This window comes from Phacochoerus africanus, chromosome 8 (genome assembly GCF_016906955.1).
Source record: "Phacochoerus africanus isolate WHEZ1 chromosome 8, ROS_Pafr_v1, whole genome shotgun sequence".
Classification (NCBI taxonomy): domain Eukaryota; kingdom Metazoa; phylum Chordata; class Mammalia; order Artiodactyla; family Suidae; genus Phacochoerus; species Phacochoerus africanus.
Window position 1 is genome coordinate 3,761,474 of NC_062551.1, and position 24,680 is coordinate 3,786,153.

Here is a 24,680-nt window from a genome sequence, read left to right on the forward strand (position 1 = left end):
GGTTCACTTCCGGGGGTCGTGCCGCCCTGCTCCCCAGGCTGGGCTCCGGCTCTCGTGTCCGCTCTGCAGCCGCCTTCCTCCGACCGGCCCGGCGGGACCGAGCCGAGCCCTGGGGCCCGCCGCGGCCCGGCCATGAGCGCGGCCGCATGATGCGTCCCTGCCTCGGCCGCTGCAGTCGCCGCCGCCGCCGCCGCAGGCCGGGAGGAGCCGCAGCGCCGGGCGACCCCGCAGCGCCGGGCGACCCCGCCCGGGCCTCGGGTGAGTGCGGCGGGTTGGGCCGGGCGGGGCCGGGCCGGCTGCTGGCGCCCGGGTCTCCCGGCCTCTCCAGGCCCAGGTCCGCCAGCCCCGGGCCCCCTGCTCCCTCTCCTCCACCCCGCGCCGCACCTGCACCCTTCCCGAGCTCCTCGGGGGCACCTCTGTGCCAGCGCCTGACTTCTCTTCCGGGCGTTTCCTTGTCACTGCTTAGTGCATCTCTTGGGGTAGCGCTCGAATTGCAGCCCCAGCCTTTTTCCTGACCTTGGGCGTGACACTCAGCTCTTCGCGCCACGCTTTTCTCCGTTTAATAACTAATAACGGGCTTGCTGTTAGGGCCCTAAGAAAGCGTGGCTATAAATCCTCTGTGAACTGTGAGGAGCAGTTTACAAGCGTGAATTACAATGGGCTTTCTCGAACGTCGCCCGAGGCTTCTCGAATGCTCCTGTTCGTCTCTCCCTTTTAAGTTTTAACTGTTAGGTTTGCCCACCTTCCTCGGTATCCTCCCTTCCTCTGCCAGTGATTCTTTGGGACGGGGGGCGGGGATGGTTGTCTGCCAGGAACAATTAGGGTAGCCTTGGGGGCAGTGTTTGCATCTTTCCCTGCTGCAGCCGAGGCTCATCTCCTGAGGAGTCATTGCTGCTGGAACTAAGTCTCTTTTCACTGTTGGGTGGACACACTTGATTAGCTTAGGGGTAACCAGGTTTTTGGCGGTGTAAGAACTGTTGATGACCTGCCTCGTAGCCTTTTTTTACGGACCAGGTTGTGCACAGTATTGTGTAATCAGTGCTACAGTTTTCTTTTTCTTTTCTTTTTCTTTTTTTTTTTGCTATTTCTTGGGCCGCTCCTGCGGCATATGGAGGTTCCCAGGCCAGGGGTCTAATTGGAGCTGTAGCCACCGGCCTATGCCAGAGCCACAGCAACGCGGGATCCGAGCTGCGTCTGCAACCTACACCACAGCTCATGACAACGCTGGATCGTTAACCCACTGAGCAAGGCCAGGGATCGAACCGGCAACCTCATGGTTCCTAGTCGGATTCGTTAACCACTGCGCCACGACGGGAACTCCTGTGCTACAGTTTTAAATGTTTGCAGTCTGCTAGGTGTTTGTACTTAGTGCGCATAGATTTGTCTGTTATTCAGATGGTCTAGAAATCTAAGTCAATGTATATTTCTTAGACCCTTCACAAAGATGATGAATTTACTCTCCTGATAGTTTTACAACTTTTTTTTTTAAAAAACCTCAAATCACCTTTTAAAAAGTCAAATTTAGTAGTTCCCTTGTGGTGCAGCAGGCTAAGGACCTGGTGTTGTCACTGCCAAGGCAAAACAAAATGAATGAAAAGTCAAATTTAGTCTTGTTAGTGTTATCTTTCAACGTTTATTTGTTTATAAAAAGTTACCTTGGGCATTCCCGTTGTGGCACAGCAGAAATGAATCTGACTAGTAACCATGAGGTTGTGGGTTCGATCCCTGGCCTGGCTTAGTGAGTTAAGGATCCGGTATTGCTGAGAGCCATGGTGTAAGTCACAGATGCTGCTTGGATCCTGCGTGGCTGCAGCTGTGGCCAGCACCTGTAGCTCTGATTTGACCCTAGCCTGGAAAGTTCCGTATGCCATGGGTGCAGCCCTAAAAAAAATAAATAAATAAAAGTTGCCTTGGAGTTCCCATTGTGGCTCATCAGTAGAGAACCCGACTAGTATCTGTGAGGACAAGGGTTCAGTCCCTGGCCTCGCTCAGTGGGTTAAGGATCTGGCGTTGCCGTGAGCAGTAGTATAGGTTGCAGACTTGGCTCAGATCCCAAGTTGCTGTTACTGTGGTGTAGGCTGGCAGCTCCAGCTCCAGTTCGACTCTTGGCCCAGGAACTTCCATATGTGGTGGTTCAGCCCTAAAAAGACCAAAAAAAAAAAAAAAGGGGTCACCTTGGAGTTTCTGCTGTGGCGCACTGGGTTAATAATTACACTGCAGCGGCCTGGGTCTCTGTGCAGGTGCAGGTTTGATACCTGGCCCCGTGCCGTGGGTTAAAGGATCCAGTGTTGCCACAGCTGCTGCTGGGATTCAGTCCTGGCCAGGGAACTTCCATGTGCTGTGAGTGTGACCATTAAAAAAAAAAAAAAGTCACTTTGTTAAGAAGTCAGAATGCTTGATTACAGAGAAAGTCTCTGGGGTTATATGAGAAACAGAATGGAGCAGAAGGGTTCAGTTGTTGGGAGTTCAGGTCCTGGCTCAGCGGAAACGAATCTGACTAGTATCCATGAGGATGCAGTTTTGATCCCTGGCCTCACTCAGTGGGTCAGGGATCCAGCATTGCCTTGAGTTGTGGTGTAGGTCACAGACGGGCACCACACCGTAGCTTCAGCTGACCGTCTACGTCGCAGACATAGCTCTGATCCCGAGTTGCTCTGGCTGTGGTGTAGACCGTCAGCTATAGCTCCCTTTAGACCCCTAGCCTGGGAACCTCCAGATGCCTCGGATGTGGCCCTACAAAGAAAAAAAAAAAAAGTGTTCAATTGCATTTCGTGAACATCCCAGAAAATAGGAGGGTGAGGCTTATTCAGGTTATTGGGATTGTGAACTGTCAGGCGTCCTGGCGGGAGGCCGACTTTGAGTTAGGAGATGGAGGGGAATGGGAGTGTCTGAAGGCTGTTTCCTAAAGAGTTCATGCAGCAACAGTTGGTGCCCTTGGCACACGTCTCTTGTGGAAGTGAGTAGAAATGTGTGCATGTCGTTGTTTGCCGATGACTCAGAGCCTGCCTCGATGACAGTGAGCGGATTGGACCTTTACAGCCATGCTTATCCGTGCACTGTAAGAGAAAGAGCCTCTTCCAGAAAGGACAGATGTTCACACGAGGAAGCGGACCTTCTCCGCAGGAGGCAAAGTACTGACAGGAGCTTTATGTAAGAACAGCCTTGGGTGGCTCGTTGGTAACTAGCGGAACTGGGGCTCGAAGTCAGTCCCCTGTGCAGTCAGTGCTTGGGCGGAATTGAGTAGTAGTTTTCCTGATGATTCCAGAACTTCCCTGCTCCAGTCCCTGCGGACCAGCTCTACAGGACAGTTTTCTTGAAACAGCATTTTGATAGTATGTTTCTTAAAAGTAGCATTTTAATTCTAAAAGTAACCCAAGTGGAGTTCCCCACCTTGGCCTAGCTGGTTAAGGATCCCATGTGTCTCAGGTGTCTCTGTGGCGACTCAGGTCGCTGCAGAGGTGCAGGGTTCAATCGCCAGCCCAGCATTGGGTTGAGGATCTGGCGTTGCCTCATCTGCAGCTTGGATTTGATCCCTGGCCTGGAAACTTCCATATGCCTCGGGCGCGGCCAAAAAAAGAGAAGTAATACATGCTTGTTTTGTTTAAAATAAAAAAAATTCAAACACTAGAGCAGAGCATGAACTGTAGAGTCTGAAACACTCACTCTCGCTCCCTTTTGTCCCCAGAGCCAGTGTCCAGGATCAAGTTATCAACTTGTGTGCGGCCTTTCAGCTTTAGCACCCCAGAAAAGTTTAGGCCACCTGCAGAGAGCTGGTTACCCACAAAGTTGAGAGGGAACAGTCCACCCCAGACCACCCTCGATTCTAATTCCAGCTGCAAGTTTGGGGCTTCCCAGGCCACCCTTGGGTTTGATTCCCAGCTGGACGGCCTTGCAGAACTCGTTCAGATCTGTTATGCTCAGAGTTATGGTTATTTATTACAGGGAAAACCAGCTAAGGGATTTGCTGCACAGCAGAAATTGACAGAACATGGTAAATCAACTACAATGGGAAAAATAAAAATCTTAAATAAACGAGGTCAGCGAGGTGAAGTCTCTCAAAGGACAGAGTTCAGGGACACACCCACGTGGGGCTTCTGTGGTCCCCTCCCCAGGAGTCCACATGCGGTGCTTCCCTGGCATTGACGTGAGGCTCAGGCGTTGGCGGCCAGAGGTGCTCACCTGAGCCCAGGTGTTGGGAGTCTTTTGGGGCTTCTCTTACACAGGCAGGATTGATTGATTGATTGACTTCCCACATGGTTGATCTCAGTTTGCAGTCAGCTGATACTCCGTGGCCCAGAGCTTCCCCCTAAATCACACTGGTGGTCCTTCTGGTGGGGCCGCCCCACTCACATTGTCAGCGGAGGACAAAGCCGAGCCCTCCTCTTGAACAAGGTCAAATTCTTTATTATACAGCATCCTTCATTCATGGTACCTTCTGTAAAGATAAATGTTTTTAGAAGTTCCCACTGTGGTGCGGTGGGTTAGGAACCCGACCGCAGTGGCTCCAGTCATTGCTGAGGTGCGGGTGTGATCCTCGGCCTGTCACAGTGGGTTACAGTGGGTTAAAGGATCCATCATTGCCATACATGTGCCATAGGTCACAGCTCAGGTTCAGATTCAGTCCCTGGCCTGGGACCTTCCACATGCTGCAGGTACAGACATTAAAAAAAAAAAGACCCCCAAATTGGAGTTCTTGCTGTGGCTCAGCAGAAACGAATCTGACTAGTATCCCTGAGGACGCGGGTTCGATCCCTGGCCTTGCTCACTGGGTTGAGGATCCGGTGTGGCCATGAGCTGTGGTGTAGGTCACGGACGTGGCTTGGATCTGGCCTTGCTGTGGCTGTGGTGTAGGCCAGCAGCTACAGCTGTGATTTGACCCCTAGCCTGGGACCCTCCATATGCCACGGGTTCAGCCCAAAAAAGCAAAAACAAACAAGCAAACAAGCAAAAACAATTTTTTTTTCCCTCTGAAAATAGAGCAGTGTCCCAAATAGGGGGAGCGAGCTAGTGGTTAACAGTGGAGAGAGGGAGGGAGGGAAGGGCAAGACGGGTCGGGGATTAAGAGGTTCAAATTATTATGTAAAATAAACAAGCTTCAAGGATAGATTGTGAAACATGGGGAATCTTACTGGCATCTTATAATAACTCTAAATGGAATGTAGCCTTTACAGACGGTGCCTGTCGTACGCTTGAGACTTGATGTCGTGTATCTGCTCTTCCCCAATTAAAAGTTATGTCCGTGTGCGCGCGTGCACAGTGTGTGTAAATAGTTGTGTGCACAGAGATGCACACACGCTTTTTTGCTTTCCCATTGACGAGGGACTGCCTTCTAGATCCCCGAGCAGACAGAGGCCGCTGGGAGAGTTCTCTCACCTTTGCCTCTTTCTGGCTGCGGGGTCTCTGAGTGCCCCGCACTGTTCCCCTCGCCCCTGAGCAAGAGAGGACACCTCCTTCCCAGCGCCCACATGTGGCTGTACGTTGACCTGCTGGTCATGGGACAGGAGTGTAGTTGTCAACTCTCACTTGCCTCTGATTTTCTGCTCTTTCACTAATTTCTTTGCCTCTGTCTACACACCTGTTCTTGTTTTTGCTTGCTGAGTCCTTTTTTTTTTTTTTTTTTTTTGCTTTTTAGGGCCCCACCTGCAGCACATGGAGGTTCCCAGACTAGGGGTCCAATCGGACCTACAGCTGCCGGCCTACGCCACAGCACAGCACAGTGGGATCCGAGCCACGTCTGTGACCTACACCACAGCTCACAGCAACGCCAGATCCTTAATCCACTGAGCAAGGCCAGGAGCTGAACCCAAAACCTCATGGTTCCTCGTTGGGTTCGTTTCCGCTGCTGCATGTCGGGAACTCCTTGTCTTACCGACAACTTCATTCCATGCTTGAAACATCTGCAGTAGAATTTTATCAATGGTCTCATAAAATCCAGACTCTTGGGGGCCATAGAGTGTCTTGTTTTGGTACGGCCCCTTCACAGTCATGAAAGCACATAGGCTTCCCTGCAGCACCCTGTGTGAGGCAGGCACTTGGTAAATGGTGGATGAAGAATTTTGCCAGGGAGAGTCTTCCCACGGGAGGAAGCAGTGGGAGCAGCAGCACAGAGGCGTGAACGCCACACGGATGAGCCTGGAGGGCAGGCCAGCCGGATTCAGTGGCGCCTTGACTGCCGTGGTCCCGGGGTTTGGGGTCTCTGTTGGTTAGGATGCTGCAGAGGTGAGGCGCATAAGCTTGGGTGGGGAAGGTGGGACGGGGCAGGGCAGAGCTGCAAGGAGGGCGTGTCAGGGCCTCAGGAAGGAGCCAAGGGAGCCGGGTCGGGATGCTAAGGTTGCTTAATTCCGGCGGAGAGGCCAGCTCTGTGCTAAGCTGGTGGTGTGGTTCACTCTGGAAAGGGCGTGATGTGTTTGCTGCCCCCGAGTAAGCTGGGGGCATCAGGATAGGGGAGCGTCCAGGTTCTCTTGAGACAGGCTTTTACAGGATCTCTTGGTCAGAATGTTTTGCATTCTTAGCGGTTCCCGTTTCCCACACTCCATTTGTTTGTTACAAAAGGCATTTTCTGAAACCTAGTGCCCTGGGAGGCGCCGCGTTGTATTGGAAGAACGTGGGCTTTGGAGTCAAAACAGTCCTGACTCTACCCTTTACTGGCCGTGAACTTGGGCGAGTTACTTCACCTCCAGGCTCCATCTCCTCATGGCCAGACGCTCGCCTCATGTTTAGGTTAGTGGGGGACGTATACCCAGCGGGCGGGTGTTGGGGAGTCGGCCTTTCCTGTCCCGTTCCAGCATCTCACCTCGCCCTTGACGCGCATCAGAGGGCGAGTTCACCTGTGAGCCTGTCAGATGTGCCTAGTGTCGCAGGTTTGGACGCGTCTGATATTAAAAAGTTCATGTGCGGAGCTCCTGTCGTGGCTCAGCGGTTAACGAACCTGACTAGCATCCATGAGGACGCAGGTTCGATCCCTGGCCTCGCTCTGTGGGTTAAGGATCCGGCATTGCTATGAGCTGTGGTGTGGGTCATAGACGTGGCTCGGATCCCTCGTTGCTGTGGCTGTGTTATATAGACCAGTGGTTACAGCTCCTATTAGACCCCTTGCCTGGGAACTTCCATATGCTGCAGGTGCGGCTCTGAAAAGACAAAAAATAGATAAAAGGTTCATTTGCTAATAACCAAAGAGGGCCTGGCAGGAAGATAGGGGAAGAGGCTGGGAGTCTCCAGCCCAGTTCAGGCTCTGTTCCTCCCTGGGACTTGAAGGTCTTGGGATCTCTGGGCGTTTCTTTGTCTCTGGATTTGGAATTCTTGAGGGTTTGGCTACTAGGTTGGGGGGTTTTTAAAAGAGCTGTTCGGTTTGCTCTCAGAGCCAGGCCGGGGCCCTAGTCCAGGGACAAAGCTGGGCGCTCTGGTGGATGTGTGCCCGTCCGGTGGGACTGCCTCGGCCGCCTCCTCCTGAAACCAGACTCCCCAGGGGAGCCCTGCCTTGTGCTTTCCCCCTCTCCCCCTCCCCGTCCACACTGCCCCCCCCCCCCCGACCCCATGGGGGCTCCCTGGACTGCCCCACCCCACCAGGGCCAGGGCTCCCGCTTTGACGTCCTTGCTCCTCTCTGCTCTGGCTTCTCTCAGGCAGCAAGTACTGGCGGAGGTGCGGGGTGCCGGGTATGGCAGGGGCCGTGGGTCCAGGCGATGGCAGAGGCCCCAGGCTGGCGGAGGGGGGTGCTGTGTGGCCACAGGGGGCCTTTGGATTTTATTCTAACTGCAGGGGCTTTAGCCTGTGAGGACCTCCACCTGGAGAGACTGACTGGGCGCTGAGCCGGAGTGGGTTGTGGCTGAGGGGGCGGCAGTGAGTCTAGAACCAGCCCTGGTCTGCGCAGGCCCCGGCTCCGGCAGGTGGGGAAAGAAGGCAGCCAGGGGCCCTCCGGGTGTGACCTTGGCATCTAGACGGTGGTGGTTTATTGAGCCGGGAGGAGTGGGGTGAGAGCTCCCTGGCGGCAGGGCTCTTTCTGTTCTGACCCCACGAGGAGCGGGGGACTGGCCGCCTGGAACCCCTGGCGGTGGATTATTGGTGTGGGAATCTGTTCTCACTGCAGGAACCGAGGTCCTGTGACACCACGTGGGGAGCGTGTAGCAAAGCTGAGACCCCGGGCCCAGCCTGGACACGCGTGTGCCATCCAGCTTTCTGTGAGAGAGAAGGGCCTGGGGAGAGGCCGGAGTGGCTGGGGGGGGGAAGGAGAGCCCCCGCCCCCCAAAGAACTTTCTTCTCCCAGAGCCTTGGCTCCTTCTGGTGTGTTGCTCAGTTTGCCATCTTCTACCTGACTGCAAAAGACTTTCTGGAAAGGCTAAGTAATAAATAAGGTGACCACTCACAGCACAGAGAGTGCGCTGGCGTCCTGCTGAGACGCGGCTTCCGTTAGCCCAGCAGTCCAGTGTGTGTTGTGGTCACTTTAAAGGTTGATACTCTGTTCTCCAGATGTAGTCATTCGCGAAGAAGACAGTGGTTCTTAGGGCATGCGCTGCTGGTCTGGTTTGCAGGCACCAGCCGAATCTTTGCTGACTGCACGTGGACGGAGAGAACACTGACGAACGCGGCTGCCCTTGCAGCGAATGCACAGGGGTGGACGATCTGAAGGCCCCATGCCGACCAGGTGCAGGAGGAAGGAGCCTGCCTCTCCTCACTCCTCCGAGCAGGCCCCATCCTGGCAGCTTGTCACTCAGGCTGGGGACCCGCCCACGATGTATGTGCCTGTCACCGCCCCCCCTCCCCTCCCCTTCTGCGGAGCACAGACTGCGTGAGATCTTAGGTTATCCCAAATTGCACTTCCTCTGATTTGTAAAAATCCCCCTATAGGAGCTCCCGTCCTGGCTCCGTGGGACTGAACCTGATAGTATCCATGAGGACACAGGTTCGATCCCTGGCCTCACTCCATGGGTTAAGGATCCGGTGTGGCTGTGGCTGTGGTGTAGGCCTGCAGCTGCAGCTCTGATTCCACCCACAGCCTGAGAACTTCCATATGCTGCAGGTGCACCCCCCCCAAAAAAAAACCAAAATAAAATGAAGTTCCCCCTATAGCCTTATGTTTTGTCTTACATCGTAGCAGATGGAGAAGGTAACAGGAAAAGGAGCGCATGGACCTTATGCTCACGATGACAGGTGGGCCAGGGAGCTCCATTGAAGAGAATAAACACAGACACCTGCGGACCCAGCCTCCGTCCCCAGGCCGCCCAGGCTCTCTCGTCACATCCTCTAGGCCTGGTTCTCAGTCCCCCAGGAACTCCAGTTCCTTGAAGTTTTGTCACCTGGCTTCTCAGGCTGCTGCTCTTCGTCCTGACGCTGTTTGATCTCCAGCCCCTTGTAAGCCTCTGGGTGCGGGGCTGGACGTGGGGGTGAAAGGCCCAGCCGTCCCCCTCGCTGTGTGGAAGCTGCAGGTTTGCAGCCCCGCCTGGCCCGCGGCGCCGCGTGGCGGTCCTTTCTCGCCGCCCTCCTTCCTTATTCGTCTCGTCACTCCCTCCACGTCGCACAGCCCGCCTCCAGCCTCTGTGCAGAGCACGCTGTCCCTCTGCTCTGTCAGCCCTCGGCCCCTGAGTCTGCAAACTGGGACCCTCCTTCTTTCAAAACAGATAAAGTGAGGCTGCATGCTTTTGTAGTTGCAGAGAGAGCTCAGATAAGCATAAAAATAGAGAAAAACAGGACCTCTTGGCTTGTAGTTTCTTCGTCTGATTGTTTAGTGGGCTTAGCTGGCGTGTATTCTTCGTTTTTTGGCGTTAACTCACTTTGGGGCTGTCCTGGGCTGTTGAAACGTGTGCCGTGGTCAAACCAGGATGCAGCGGGTAGGGTCCCGGCGGGTCTCGGGACTAACCGTGACCTCGGGCTGCTCCCCGGTGGCTCATCTATAAAATGGGGAAGCCAAGCTTAAAGTGAGAGGGGGAATTGAGAAACATGTGTTTTTCCTTCTGGCTACATACGTCCTTCAGTGACTGCATTTTAAAAAATGTGTTTCTTCACTTTCTCGCCACCCAGTCTCCAAGCTCCTGTGCGTTTACTGACACTGCTGGGAGAGGTCCTGGCACCGCTTCTGTGTGTGGACTGCCCCAGGCTTCCCTCCTGCCCCAGGGCTCTGACCCTCCCCTCCTGGCCCCTGCTCCCCTCCTGGCCCCTGCTCCCCTCCTGGCCCTGCCTCCGTCACCTCTGCTCTGGGGCCGGGCTGTGCCTCCTGACGGCCTGGCTTCCCCTTCCATTTTAGGTATCTCACTTTGTCACCAGGTATCTTTAAAACATCCTCTCCCTTGGGCGTGGCATCAAGTGTGGAATTCCTGGCTCCTTGGCCTTCGGGAGCCCTGTCTGCAGGCCCAGCCGCTCCTCCCGCCTCCCCGCCCTCCCTGGGGCCCGGGGCCTGCAGCCTAGGCTGCCCTTTCCCGCCTCTCACACGGCCGCCTCCTGCGCAAATCTTGTGGGTGGGTGGCCCGCTCCTGCCTTCCTTTTGGATGCGTTCTCTGGTTCCTCTGGACACAGCCGTGTCACCTCGCTCCCTCAGCACCACCCGCCTCTCACTCGGGCACAGCACTTAGCATGTTATTTCCGGGCCTGAGTCCCACCTCTCTGGTTCGTGAGCGCCTGTGGGCTGAAGTTCCAGCTGGTGGCGCATCCTGCCTCTTTGGGGCCTTGAGTGGCGCTGGAGCTTGGAGGCCCCGCCCCCACGTCTGCATTAAAAAGATCTCTTGTGGGGCTGTGTTTGCTTCTTAGGCTTCTCTGCGCCTGATGCAGATATTTGCTCATTTCTGGGTTTTTTTGTTTGTTTTTTTTTAATAGGTCACCAGTGGGTGTGTGAAGAGTAAAACAGTGATGGGTTTAAAAAGCATTTTAATGTGCACACGATTACCAGACTCTAGGATAGACATTCTTTTTATCTCAGTAGTGAAAATAACAGTATCCTGAGTCTTTCTTTGCGGTTAGCTGATACACTAAGGAATACTGATGCCAAGTTCCCGTTGTGACACAGCAGAAACAAGTCCGACTAGGAGCCGTGAGGTTGGGGGTTCGATCCTTGGCCTCGCCCAGTGGGTTAACGAGTGCCCAGTGGCGTTGCCCTGAGCTGTGGTGTAGGTCACAGATGCAGCTTGGATCTGGCATTGCTGTGGCCATGGTATAGGTTTGCAGCCATCACCTGGGAACCTCCATATGCCGCAGGTGCGGCCCTAAAAAAAAAGAAAAAAGAATACTGATGTCTTTTGTTTACTTACTTGTTTTCAGTTTGTTTATGAGAAATACATTTTCTGTTTATGGGCACGGGAGAAAAAGGGAAGAAGGAAGCACTTCTTGAGAAACCTACCAGAAGATGGTGTTAAAAGCGGCCCTGACACAGGGTCTGGCTCTTGAGAGCAGAGTCTGTAGGGAGAAAACACCTGGAACTTGGCTGCTCTTACACCTCTTACACCTGCACACGTACCTGTGCTGGTTATTTTTTCTCTTACTCTTTTTTTTTTTTTTATATTGAGGCATAATTAGTGTTCGATGAAATGCATAATTTTAAGTGTGTACTTCATGGTTGTTGGGCTTTTTTTAACAGCTGGTTGAATTTTGTTTTGACAGTGCACATGCATGCGTAGCCTGCTGCTCTGTCCAGACAGAGGACTTTGCATCAGCCAGTTAGAGCAGGCAGGTAGCTGGTCTGAGCAGAGAATGGGGGGCACAGGCCAGGGGGCAGGAAGCTGTGCATCTTGTAGACAGTGGGGTCCACGGGCAGACAGAGAAAAGCTGGAACCTCCAGGCTGACAGGAAACTGCACCTTTTAGGGTGATAAGTGTCCTGGAGGCAGATAACGAGAGATAGGAACGGAATCTCAAGAGTGGAATGGGATCTGTGACCCATTATGCCCTCCCTGCAATAATAACAGCCTTGCAGGTACGAAGGGCCTTTATGCATGTCTGATGGAGGCTAGATAAGGACACAACCCTTCCCCCGCCCCTCATCGGTCTGCCCCTCCTAACCCAGCTCGCCCTGGGAACCACCGCAGGGCCGCTGCCCCCTGCCTGCCCGCTGTCCCGCCGAGAGGGCAGTCACTCTGAAATAAACCCTCGCTTTCCCTTTCTCTGGATTCCTTCTGCGATGAGACAAGAACCTCTCACTGCAAACAGTCTCAAAGTTACCTTAGGCTCTTATCATTCCCCTCTGTGCTCAAACCCTGTTCTGATTTCTTCCGAAATAAATTATTTCACTTGTTAGAGGGCCGTGTAGCTGGACTCATCCTGTATGTATTCTTGTGTCTGGTCACTCACTGAGCCTGATGTTTTTGAGATTTAGCCGTAATCCCACCGGCCCCCTCTGTGTGGAGCGGAGAAGGGCTGGCTGCAGGGCCTTATGAGGACAGCGCTGGCCCTGCTTGAAAAACCGGAATATCCAGCCCCGTTGGGCATTCATCTCTTGGGAGGACCGGCTGGGCTCTTTCTGGTTTGCTGAGTGTTGTGAATGAAGCAGCCGTGAACAGTTGTGTGCGTGTTTTGCGTTCATAGTCACCTTGAAGAGACTCCCTAGAAGTGGCGTTGCTGACGACGGGGTCAGTGTTGGTTTCACTCTGAGAAAGTGCCAGACCGCTTTCTGGCCTCCCAAAGTGGTTGCTGTTGTGGTGACTTTTTAAAATTTATAAGAGAAGTTCTGTTGTGGCACAGCAGGTCAAGGATCTGGCATTGTCACTGCAGGGGCTTAGGTGGCTGCTATGGCGTGGGTTCGGTCCTGGCCTGGGAACTTGTACAAGCCATGGGTGCAACCAAAAAAATTGTAGAAGTAACCGTGGATTTGGCCTTACTGTAGAGATTCGGCTGTACACCTGGGGCCTATGATGGGCAGTCCTGTATTCTGCAAAGCCAGCTTTCTTTTAGAACAGTGCTAATAACAGATACAAAATGACTGTGAATGAAAGTTGGAAAAATATTATTAGGCACAATTAAGTTATGTTATTTGGCATTTAAAGTTACTGGCCACTGCGCAAATAGTGAATAAAGTTACTGTCTAGAAATGCCCTATCCAAAGTCAGCTGCATTAGTTTAAGCACCTGTGAGTCACAGCCGCGTTGGTTATTAAAAAGTTCAGAGGGCACTCGGAGCCGCCGCTGTGACAGGCAAGCCTCTGGTGTGCAGCTGCTGGGACAGGCCAGGGGGGCTGCAGAGTGGGGTCCTGGGGAGGCTGGCGGGGATGGGTGGGCCGGGCACCCCGGGGAGGGGCACACCTGGTTGGGAGGCAGCGAGCAGCCCGGCCCGGGGAGGACCCAGAGGATGTTTGGAGGCGGAGGCCGGGGAGCCTGGCCTGCCCGCCCCGTGATCCCCCAGACCCTGTCCCCCTGCCCCCGTCCACACCAGCCCCTTGGTGTCCTAGTCGGGGTCTTGGTTTCAGAAAACGGACGCCGCCTGTGGGTTTGCTGAGCAGGACGGTGGTGTTGGGAAGGATACGGGGTGAAAGCGCTGGGCCGGCCGTGAGGCACCCGGGGCGCCCGGCACTCAGGGTGGCCGTGCGGCTGGGCCGCCTTCAGTAGACCCTTCTGGATTGGTGCATCTGGTGGCCTCTGATTTTCCCTCCTAAGTTCTTCCTGTTGGTCCTTTAAAATTTTTATTTTATTTTATTTTGCTGTACATGTGGCATATGAAGCTCCTGGGCCAGGGATTGAACCCAGCATCACAGTAAAACATAATTTTTTTTTTTTTGTCTTTTCTAGGGCTGCTCCCGTGGGATATGGAGATTCCCAGGCTAGGGGTTGAATCGGAGCTGTAGCTGCCGGCCTACGCCAGAGCCACAGCAACGAGGGATCCGAGCCGCGTCTGTGACCCACACCACAGCTCACAGCAACGCCGGATCCTTCACCCATGGAGCCAGGCCAGGGATCGAACCTGCAACCTCATGGTTCCTAGTCGGATTCGTTAACCACTGCGCCACGATGGGAACGCCAACATAATTTTCTTAATGTTTGATTTACAGTGTTGTGTTAGTTTCGGGCGTACAGCAAAGGGATTCAGTTATGCATACACACATAGAATGCTCTTTCGCATTTGCCGCTGTCGGTTATGACGGGGTGTCGAGCGCGGTCCCGTCGGTCTGTCTCCTGTCACCCACTCCACGGGGTGTCTCCGTTAATCCCAAACCCCTGATTGTTCAGCGTTTCTTCCTGGGCGATTGCCCTACTCTCTCTGCTGACCCTGGGTTTAAGATTTAAACATTCTGCCGTCATTTTCTCATTTTTCAATTACTAGGACGTTGTCAGAATGTTCTTGAGGTTTGCAGATGCAGTCTCTGATTTCTCCCTAAGGTGCTCCTCTGGTGTTACACCTGCTCTGGCTCCTGTTTCCTCCTCTTGCGTCCGCGGCTCTTTCTCTCGTGAGTCCTGTCTGGTTTTCTCCACAGCACCTGACTGCTGGCCGCTCATTCCTGTTTAAGAACGAGACAGGCCTGTGTCCGTGGTGCATGTCCTGGTGGCCCTTGGGAAACCTGGCAGGAATCAGACCTCTTTGCCCCCGTCCCTTGGTTGTCTTTAGGCCTTTTGTCTTGGGCCAGGTGGGTGCTTGCCTTATGCTACGTCTCCTCTGAGTAGCCCAGCGGGAGATGTACCTGCACCTCTGGGGCCCGTGCTCTCTCCCCTCTGGGGCCCGTGCCCTCTCTCCCCCGGGGCCCATGCCCTCTCTCCCCCGGGGCCTGTGCCCTCTCCCCTCTGGGACCCGTGCCCTCTCCCCCCCGGGGCCTGTGCCCTCTCCCCCCCGGGGCCTGTGCCCTCTCCCCTCTGGGACCCGTGCCCTCTCTCCCCCGGGGCCCGTGCCCTCTCCCCTCTGGGACCCGTGCCCTCTCTCCCCCGGGGCCCGTGCCCTCTCTCCCCCGGGGCCCGTGCCCTCTCCCCTCTGGCCTCCCCTCTCCCCCCCCCCACCCGGGGGGCTCCATGCCCTCTGCTCTTTTCTGTACTTCCTCTGCCCTGGCTGGCAGGATGGTTGTTGACTTGAAGTGAAGGTTGGCCAGATTTGGTCTGGATTATTCCTAGGGAGATCTTTCTCAAGGGGTTTTAGCTTACAGATTTGTTAAAACCAGGGCTAAAGTAATAGGGTAAAATGGACAGGTTTAAAACAAATTACTTAGGTTTCAGGATTGACGGTAAACTTAACTCGTAACGAAAACTTAGGGGGTCATGATGTCACAGTTAACGAGAGTTCCGAACAACAGAACTTTACGTGGGAAGCATTTTGTTGGTTACATGGGCTCAAAAAGTTCATCAGCCATTGGGAAATACTGCCCACTTTTGTCATAAAATAATACCTTTCCTAATCCGATTTTATCATCTTTCAGATCCGCTCACCTAGGGCAGTATGCACCTTCAGATCCTGAGGAAAAGGCACAGGCTGTTCGCGTGATGTTTAGAAATACCTTGTGAGGTAAGAGCGGCTCTTCTCTGGGCGTGTGTGCCGCGGTGGGTGTGTGGCTTCCTCCTCCACAGCAGACGCCGGCTCGTTCATCGCCAAAGAGGCGGCGCCGGTGGATCAGGTGGTCGGTGGGGACAAGGAAGCCGTTCTCGTCACCTGTTGTTTGCGTTTGCTCACGACTCACCACAGTTGCGGTGGCTCAGGTTCGATCCCCAGCCCGGGAGCTTCCATATGCCATGGGGGCGGCCGTTAAAAAAAAAGGAGAGTCCGAAGGAAGAGGCCCTGCGTGAATTGCTAAGTCATTAGCAGAGGCTTCAGGATGGGGGCTGCGGGAGTGGGGGTGGCTCTCTTGCAGGGTTGTCCCCTTTCGATGCTGGAGACCCGCCGTGTTGTCCGTGCTCGGCGGAAGGAGCTTTGCCTGACAAGGGGATAGACCAAGTCCCATTAAGGGGACTCGGTTTTTTTCTTTTGACTTTTTAGGGCCACACCTGCGGCATATGGAGGCTCCCAAGTTAGGGGTCCAATCGGAGCTGTAGCCACCGGCCTCCCCCACAGCCACAGCAGCGCCCGATCTGAGCCGCATCTGTGACCTACACCGCAGCTCACGGCCACACTGGATCCTTCACCCACTGAGTGAGGCCCGAGGTCGAACCCGCGTCCTCATGGGTGCTCTTCGGGTTTGCTCGCTGCTGAGTCACGATGGGAGCGCCCAGATGGACTCTGAAAGTGGAGAGACGATGATGTGGCATCTGCTGACCGTCGGCCACGGCGCGGTGCTTTCAGGTTTTTCTCAGAAACGACCTTCAGGAGGAGGGGAAGATCGGCAGCGCCTGGCATCGGGTGGGGGGGCGCGCCGCCCCGGGCTGCGTCGCGGATTGCCGGCCCTCGGCTCTGTTCCCTGTGGTTTAGACGAGTTCAGCGTAAAGGAGTTGTTTCTTCACTTCCTCCCTCCCTTCCTGTTGGCACCGACGCGGGCAAGTGCCGTGACTCAGCCGGGCGCCTGCCCTCAAGGCCCGCCCCTGGCTGTGTCCAGCCTGACCTCACTCTGTTCAGTGATGGCCTTCTTTGTGTTTTTTTAAATTTAAAAAATGTTTTTTTAATTAGGGCCGCACCCTAAGGGAGGTTCCCAGGCGAGGGGTCAAATCGGAGCTGTAGCTGCCGGCCTACGCCAGAGCCACAGCCAGAGCCACAGCAACGCGGGATCCGGGCCACGTCTGCGACCCACACCACAGCTCCCGACAACGTTGGATCCTTAACCTACTGAGTGAGGCTAGGGATTGAACCTGCGTTCTCATGGATGTTAGTCGGGTTCATTAACCGCTGAGCCACGACGGGAATGCCGAGTGATTGTTCTCTTGAAGACGAATTGACTTTGGGACGTCAGGGTGCCTTCTCTGCCTTCTCGTGCACTGCGTCCTGAGCTGCTTTGAGGGCTGTCCTGCTCCCCAGCGTTGGTGTCTGTGTTCACTCTTCCTCTCAAGTAGAGCCGCCACCTGCGCTCCAGGGAGGCCTGCGGCCACGGGCCTGTGTCCTGCTCTCGGCAGCCACTCTGGCCAGTGCCTGGGCCAAAATGTTGAGCAGAACCGGTCCAGGCGTTCAGAAGACGCCTGGGTCCTGACCTCTGGACAGATGCAGGCTGAGCACATGTGTACAGAAGGCCAGTGTGTCTCTGGACACGGGGCTCTGCCCCCGTTTCTCACAGGACGTGGCCTGCATAAGAAGTGACCACACTGCAGAGGGACGCTGTTCGGAGGAATCTGTCCACTTGAGGCCAGGGTGGGCGTTTGCGATTTGCTCGGAACTTCTGTCGACTCACCAGGACGCTGTTCGGACCTCAGAGGGGCACTGGGCTCGTGTTGCTCCTGCCTGTAAAAACACATGTGCTTGGGCGGCTCCGTCGGGGAGCCCGGAGGGGAGACCCGGCCTTGCTCCCAGGCAGCTCTCGAGACAGAGGGTGTGGTGAGTTGCAGGCAGCCCTTTCTCGGCCCTTGGATGGAATCAGGTGGTATAGACGGAACCTTGCCCCCCATCCTCTCCAGGTGGTCGTGCCTGGCGCGCAGAGGCCTTTCAGAGGGCGCTCTTCAGAGAGAGGAGGGCTGTGTCCTCAGGAAGACTTTTGCTGGTCTTGTTTTTTTTTTTTTTTTTTTTTTTTTGCCATCCTGTGGCACGTGGAGTTTTCGGGCCGGGGTCAGATCTGAGCCGCAGTCGTGACCTATGCCACAGCTGTGGCAACACCCGCTCCTTTAACCCACTGCTGGGCCGGGGATGGAACCTGTGTCCCCGCACGGCCTAGACGCCGCCGATCCGTCGAACCACAGCGGGAATAGGATGACTTGCTTGGAGGAGAGAAACATCAGGCCCTGGAGGGCGGGGGCAGGGGGGCAGTACCCGGCAGAGGCACAGGGCCCAGGACACGCCGGCGGAGGAACGGCTGGTTCAGGTCTGCCCGTGTTCTCATCTGTGGTGTCTTGTTTCACCTGAATAGTTTTAAAGCTGTTTGGTCGAAGAGCAGAGTGTGGGGAACCGGCTCTCTCCGTGCACATCTGTATCTTGGTATCAAGAGGGAATTCTGCAAAATATTTACCGCAGGCACTCTCATCAGCAAATTCATGCAGTGGGTAAATGTTTTCATAATGACTGTGCTCCGGTTGCAGTTCAGGCAAGGGTCACACCCAGATTCCAAAGTCCATGCTGTTTGTCCGACCCGAGCCCGGCACCGCTCTCGGCGCTCCTGCTGCTGCTCGGGAGCTGCTGTCTGGGTCCAGAAAGCACCGGAGCCATTTGGTGAAGCACCGGTGGCGTTTTCCAGTCCCTACACGGGCGCCTAAGGCCACACGAACGGACTCGCTTTCCGCGTGTCTGTCGGGACTGTCGGCGCTCTTCCGTCAGACCCCAGGAGAGGAGGCTCAGGTTGAAAGCAGCAGCGAGACCTTTGCTGGGATGAGGGCCAGGTTTTCTTCAGTATCTGCGGGCCCGCGGTGTCCTCGGGTGTCAGGTGCTTGAGGAAGAGGGGGAAGCATCAGAAGGGTGGGTTACTAAGGGAAGGAACCCTCCTGAAGGCAGAGCGAGGGGGGGCTCGGGGCCGGCGGAGAGAAGGTGCAGAGCCACCGAGGGCCTCAGCACACGCCCCCTTGTCCCAGGCGAACCGAGGGAGAAATGCGGGCAGGCCGGGAGGGACGGGGACCACAGCCGGGTCACAGCTGCGGGCCTGTCCGCCAGCTGTCCGTCCGCGCGGACACGGGGGCCCTGGCGCTGTCGGCGGGCCGCGCTGGTGGCAGTGGTCCCCGGGCTTCATCTCCGCCGGGTCGGGAGCTGGTGCCGCCTTAGCCGTGCGGCCGGGGCTGGTGTGTCCCCGAGCCTCACGCTGTGTGTGCCGCCCCAGGGTGCGCCGGGAAACCATGCCGTCACCGGGACACCGGCTCCGGGATGTCGAGCACCACCCTCTGCTGACCGAAGGTGACGCCTACGACTCCGCGCCGTCCTCGTCCTCCGAGGCCGACGGGGCAGACAGGGTCTGGTTCATCCGCGACGGCTGCGGCGTGGTCTGTGCCGTCCTGACGTGGCTCCTGGTGGTGTACGCCGACTTCGTGGTGACCTTCGTCATGCTGCTGCCGTCCAAGGACTTCTGGTACGCCGTGCTCAACGGCGTCTCCTTCAACTGCCTGGCGGTGCTCGCCCTGTCCTCGCACCTGAGGACCATGCTCACCGACCCCGTGAGTACCCGCCCGCTGGGCTCCTGCCGCCTGGGCGCGGGGGGCGCGGCCGCCGCACGCAGGGGGCCCTGGGGGGCTCCCGCGGTCCCGGGGGCGGGCGGGCAGCGCTCCTCGTGCCTTAAGCGGAGAGCAGACATCACCTGAGTCAGAGCAATGCCGTGTGCGCGCGGACAGCTTTCCCGCTGGCCGTCTCTTCAAATGAAGAGCTCCGTCTGGACAGTGGCCGTAATCCCTCCCCGTGTAAACATTCTGTTTCCCTAAAGAGCGGGCTGGAAGCTGAGTGACGGGCATCTAGACTTCCCTGGCCCAGCAGCCTTTGCAGTGTCTCCTGGTCACACGCAGCTAGTTTAACGTCTTTGGACTAAAGGTTGGCTGTTATCTCTCCGTTCTTTCTGACTTTGTTCTTCTTTTACTTTTATGTCTCAGCTAAAATCTGGAGCAAACAGCTCATTCTCGCTGGTAAAAGGCCAAGGTTCACCCAGGGCAGGGAGCGGGGACCCACTGATGGTGGCGCCACCAGGTGTGGGTGTGACTTTGGAGGAAGCGATTGCCCCATAGAGGTGGGGGCAGGTGTGGTGCGGGCGCTGACACAGGTGTATGAAAACGAGGGCAGGTTAAGGGGCTCTTGGGGAGCAGCTCCCTGAGATCCAAAGGGGCCAGCTCTGGCAGGGCGGTGCCCAGCGTCCTGTGTTCTGATGGTCACGGGGTCACGCCGCTGCTCAGCAGTTTTGGTTTTGAGACATCCTCTGGGCAGGCCGAGTGCAGATGGTGGGTTCCAGGCTGGCCCAGAGCCCGAGGGATGTGTTGCCTGGTGGGCAGGGCAAGCTGCAGGCCCGGGAGAGGGTCCCGCCATCCGTGGCGGTGCGCCCCAGGTGTGCCCGGCCCGGCATCGGTGGTCCGTGTGGGGCTGCATTTGAAAAGGGTCTTCTCACAGCATTAAGAGTGGTTTTAGGAGTTCCTGTTGTGGCTCCTGATGTGTGAAGTCTGCTGGCTGCGTGGCTGTTGGTTGGCTTGCTCTCAATAGGTACCGAGAAGTTACGAATAAGATCAGGACTCTGCAAATACACTTGCTGGTAGGAACCGGTTCACCAAACGTGGTTGGCACGTTGATGGCCTTGTGTCCGAGCGCCTCTGTCCCGGGCTGTGCCAGCATCGTGCCCCCATCACCTTGTTTGCTTCGCAGAGGTTTTGGGCCTCAGGCCACAGACAGCAGGGAGAAGCAGCACTTAGGGGCCACGCTCAGAAGCGGAGTCTGCCCGTGGTTTTGCGGCCTCATCTTGCTGTCGGCTGTTTGACTGTAACCCAGCGGGACGCCCCCGCGGGAACTGTCCAGGGCCGCCTTCTCTTTTTCTTTTATGAAGCAGCGCCTCCCTCTGGGCTGCAGCGGGGCGGGTGGGGTGGGGGACAACAGTGCCTGTCAGGAGAGACGAGGAGCCCGGCTGGAGATCCTCCCGCCGCCAGTCCCACCGGGCACGCTGGCAGCCAGGGACCGTGGATGGATGTGCACTTGTCACCAGACACCTGCGCAGGACAGACCCAGCCTGGTTTCGGTGTGCCGGGAGACGGCCGCCACCACCAGGGCTCCGCCTGCTCGAGCCTCTGAGCAGCCTCCGTCGCTCTGGTCCGCATCCCAGGAACGGCCACTCTCTGAGGCCTGGGGCCCTGACGGTGTGGTGCTGCGGCGGCAGCAGAGAGAGCGGACAGAGGCGCACGGGGTCAGGCCTCCAGGGGGAGAAGAGGAAGCTGGGGGTGCTCAGGCCCTGCCCCTGCTCCCATGGGCATATTCACGGCCAGTCGGAGGGGAAGCTTTAGGGGAGGGGGTGCCGAGGTGGAGGAGGCTGTGAGGTCCCACGTAATTCACACACAGCCAGGATCACCCTTTCACAGTGGTTTTAATATGTTCTCACCACCACGACTTTGGGCGTAACCGCCTGTGCCCCTTAACTGTCCCTGCCCCGTCCCCCCGGGTCCGCCAGCGTCACCTGGTGCTCTGCTCTCTGTCTCTGTGGCTTTGCCTGTTCTGGATGGTGCCTCTCAGGGGAATCCTGCGACGTGTGGCCTGTCTGGCTCTTTGTCTCGGCGCTGGTTTCCAGGGCTTGACCGGTGAGCGCCTGCTTCCTTGGCATGGCTGAAGGGCGTTCTGCTGTGTGGATGCAGCGCATTTGTTCATGGCATCACCTGTTCACAGCCCCTTGGGTGGTATCCACTTTTTGGCTGTTAAGGGTAATTTTGCCATGAACACTTGTGTGGACGAGTTTTTGTGTGGACCTGGGAGTGGCATCACAGCGTCATGTATTAACCCCACACCTTAACGTGTCCATGGTGGCTGCCATGCATGAGGGTGCCAGCTTCTCCATGTCCTCGTGTTATAGCTCATCTTTTTTTTTAGTTTTATTGAAGAGAAGTTGCTTGACAGTGTGTTAATTTCTGCCGTACAGCAAAGCGATTCGGCTGCACATGCACCCGTCTCCATTCCTACGGGAGTCAGCACAGAGGGCTGATTTCCCGTGCTGGGCACCGGGTCCCTGTGGACCGTCCCTTCCATGTACAGTGGCACCTGGGCCAGTCCCAACCCTGAATCCATCCCTCCCCCACCTCTCCCCTTTGGTGACGTTGTTTGTTTTCAAAGACTGTGAGTCTTTCTGTTTTTCTTTCAAATAACACATGATGTGGAGTTCCCGTTGTGGCTCAGTGGGTTAAGAACTTGATTAGTGTCCATGAGGATGCGGGTTCAATCCCTGGCCTTGCTCAGTGAATTAAGGATCTGGTGTTTCTGCAAGCTGCAATGTAGGTCCCAGATGCAGCTTGGATCCGGTATGGCTGTGGTCTGGGCCGGCAGCTGTGGCTTCATTTCACCCCTAGCCCAGGAACTTCCACATGCTGAAAGTGTAACCCTAAAAAGAAAAAAATATATTGCCTTTTAAAAAAAACACAGGAGCTCCCGTCGTGGCTCAGTGGAAACAAATCTGACCAGCATTCACAAACACCAGTTCCTTGCTCAGTGGGCCAAGGAACTGGTGTTGCTGTGAACTGTGGTATAGGCTGGTGGCTCCAGCTCTGATTGGACCCCTAGCCTGGGAACCTCCATATGCCATGGATGAGGCCCTAAAAAGACAAAAGAAAATAAACAAACAGATAACTAACTAAAATAGCAGAGATCCTTCTGTGTGTCTATTTTGCACTTTTTGCTTTGCCCCCCCCCCCCCCCCAGCATGCAGAAATTCCTGGGCTAGGGATCAAACCCAAGCTACTGTGGTGACACCACCAAACAAATCCTTCACTGCTAGGCCACCAGGGAACTCCGTATTCGTTTTGTAAATAAGTTCATTTGGATCTTTTTGTTTGTTTAGTTTTGCTTTTTAGGGCTGCCCCAAGGCATATGGAGATTCCCAGGCTAGGGGTTGAATCTGAGCCACAGCTGCCGGCCTAGACCACAGCCACAGCAACTTGGAGTCTGAACTGCGTCTGCAACCTACACCATAGCTCGCGGCCACGCCAGATCCTTAACCCACTGGGCGAGGCCAGGGATCGAGCCTGTGTCCTCACGGATGCTAGTCGGGTTCGTTTCCGCTGAGCCACGACGGGAAGGCCTGGATCATTTAAGAGTCCAACTATGAATGTATGATATTTGTCCTTCTTTGACTTAGTTAGCAGGAGACTCTCTGGTTGCATCCGTGTTGCTTCGTTCTTCTTTGCGGCCGAGCAGTGGCACATGTGTACATGCACCGCATCTTCTTGCAGCTTCTTGCTCTCTTCCTCTGTCGGTGGGCATTTAGGTTGCTTCCGTGTCGGCTGTTGTGACTAGCGCTGCAGTGAACAGAGGGGTGCGTGCATCTTTGTGAATTAGCGTTTTCTCTGGATCGATGCCCGGGCATGGGTTGCTGGATCGTGCGGTAGCTTTGCATTTAGTTTTCTGAGGACCCTGCATACTGAGCAGGAAGGGGGATGCGGCCCATGACACTGGATGGATCAGAGAGCAGGTCTACCACTGGAGCATGACTCTGTGTGAGGCCACCCGCTGCCCTGCACCCTGAGCCTGCTGTCCTTTGGTCCCAGCCCTGTTCATAAGCACTGGCCTTGCAGCAGACGTGTGCCACATGCCCAAGTGGGCTTTGCAGACGCAAGACTGAACAGGAGGCCGCAAGCAGGAGTCACGACCTGCGGGCCTGACAGCTCTCGTTCAGTCCAGACCAGACCCTTGGTTGGCAGAGGTGTTCCAGAGGCAGAGGGCTTTCCGGGTGCGCACAGGTGGGCCCCTGACCCGCTGGCTGCGCAGCTGATACTTCCGCCTGTCCCCTTTCTTCCATCCCCAGGGTACTTGGAAGTAAACCTCAGACGTGGTAAAACCGTAAGTGTGTGTGTACGTCTCCGCACAGGGCTCGTCAGGAAGTCATGGCCGCGGCACCAAGAGCCGCGCGGAGCCGTCCAAGAATTCCTCCAGGTCTTGGTCCTTTGCTGCTCGTTTCTGTTGACTCGGGGCCCAGTAAGATCCTTCGTCGGTGTCTGGCTGACGTGGCCCCCTCTTTGCCGTCCGTGGGATTTTTTTACGCTGGAGAAACGCGGTCCTTTGTTTTGGGGCTCTCCTCCCACGCTGGAGTGCTGGCCGTGACTTGATGTGCTCCCTGTCCCGGGGGTGTCCACACGTCAGGAGGGAGACCTTGGGGAGGCCCCAGGCTGGGGTCCCGGGGGCCCAGACTGCGAGGTCTGGGGAGACAGCAAGAGCATGTGCTGTGCCCTGCGCTGCCGCCCTGGACTCGGGCCGTGGTTGGGCTGCTCCTCCGGGCGGCGTCTGGCTTCCTGCTCTGCGGGGACCAGGGGTGGGTGAGCGCGGCTGTGAGCAGTCAGGCGCTAGAAGGGGCGGCGATGAGAAAGCCAACAGCAGGACTTTGTGCAGAAGGGGAGCAGTGGGCCGTGGGAAGCCGAGCTGGGGCTGCGATGCAACGGGCAGGACGTGTTCCAGAAAAAAAAAACCCTGAAAATGGCTCCGTGCACCCGTGACTTGCGGACCGCACCTCAGCGGGGCGGAAGGTGGGTGCAGGGAAGAGCAGCCGGCGCCCCCCTCCAGCCGTGACCCGCGAGCCCTCCGCTCTGTGTCCGTGTGGGCCACTGGCTTCGGGCGCTGGGCGAGTCAGTGGGCAGCCCCCCGGAGGACCAGGGATCGCCTTCCCGCTTTGTAGTCGTCAGGTGTCCGCTGCGTGTCCCCCTTGGCCACGCACGTCCTCGCGCTGAGCAGTCACAGGCCGGCTCTTGAACGGGTGGCTGGGTGGGCTGTCGGGCTCCCCGGAAGGGGTCCGTCACCTGCTCTGCTGTGGAAAAGCACGTGTGTGTCCATCAGAATGAAGGGGTGTGGGGGGGTTAACCTGGTCCCCTTCTTCTTCTCATGGGACGTGGGACCCAGACTCGCCAGGAGCAGATGTACCACGTTGCAGGAGGTCATACCATCGTAACAGCAACACACGGCTGGGGTCCCGGCCTGAGAGGAGACCGGAACGACCCCAGGGGGTGTTGGGGGTGTTGTGCAAATTGAGCGAACTGTGGTACCTGACGCTCTTCCGTAGGTTTCAAAACCAGCATTGGTTTTTTTAA

The 24,680-nt window shown here is 56.3% G+C and overlaps 1 protein-coding gene across 3 annotated transcripts in view; it reads left to right on the top strand.

The window, feature by feature from the left end:
* The first annotated feature begins 11 nt into the window (after positions 1 to 11).
* Positions 12 to 24,680, top strand: part of ZDHHC7 (zinc finger DHHC-type palmitoyltransferase 7) — a 32,192-nt gene continuing 7,523 nt past the window's right edge. The window contains exons 1-3 of one of the 3 annotated variants that reach the window (XM_047794056.1): positions 12 to 258; positions 15,308 to 15,393; positions 18,764 to 19,094. In XM_047794056.1, the coding sequence (XP_047650012.1) occupies positions 18,780 to 19,094 (315 nt within the window). In that variant the 5' untranslated portion in view covers positions 12 to 258; positions 15,308 to 15,393; positions 18,764 to 18,779. Of the gene's footprint in view, positions 259 to 9,327; positions 9,347 to 15,307; positions 15,394 to 18,006; positions 18,377 to 18,763; positions 19,095 to 24,680 lie in introns of those variants that run through there. The other 2 variants (XM_047794057.1, XM_047794058.1) reach the window with 2 other exon arrangements.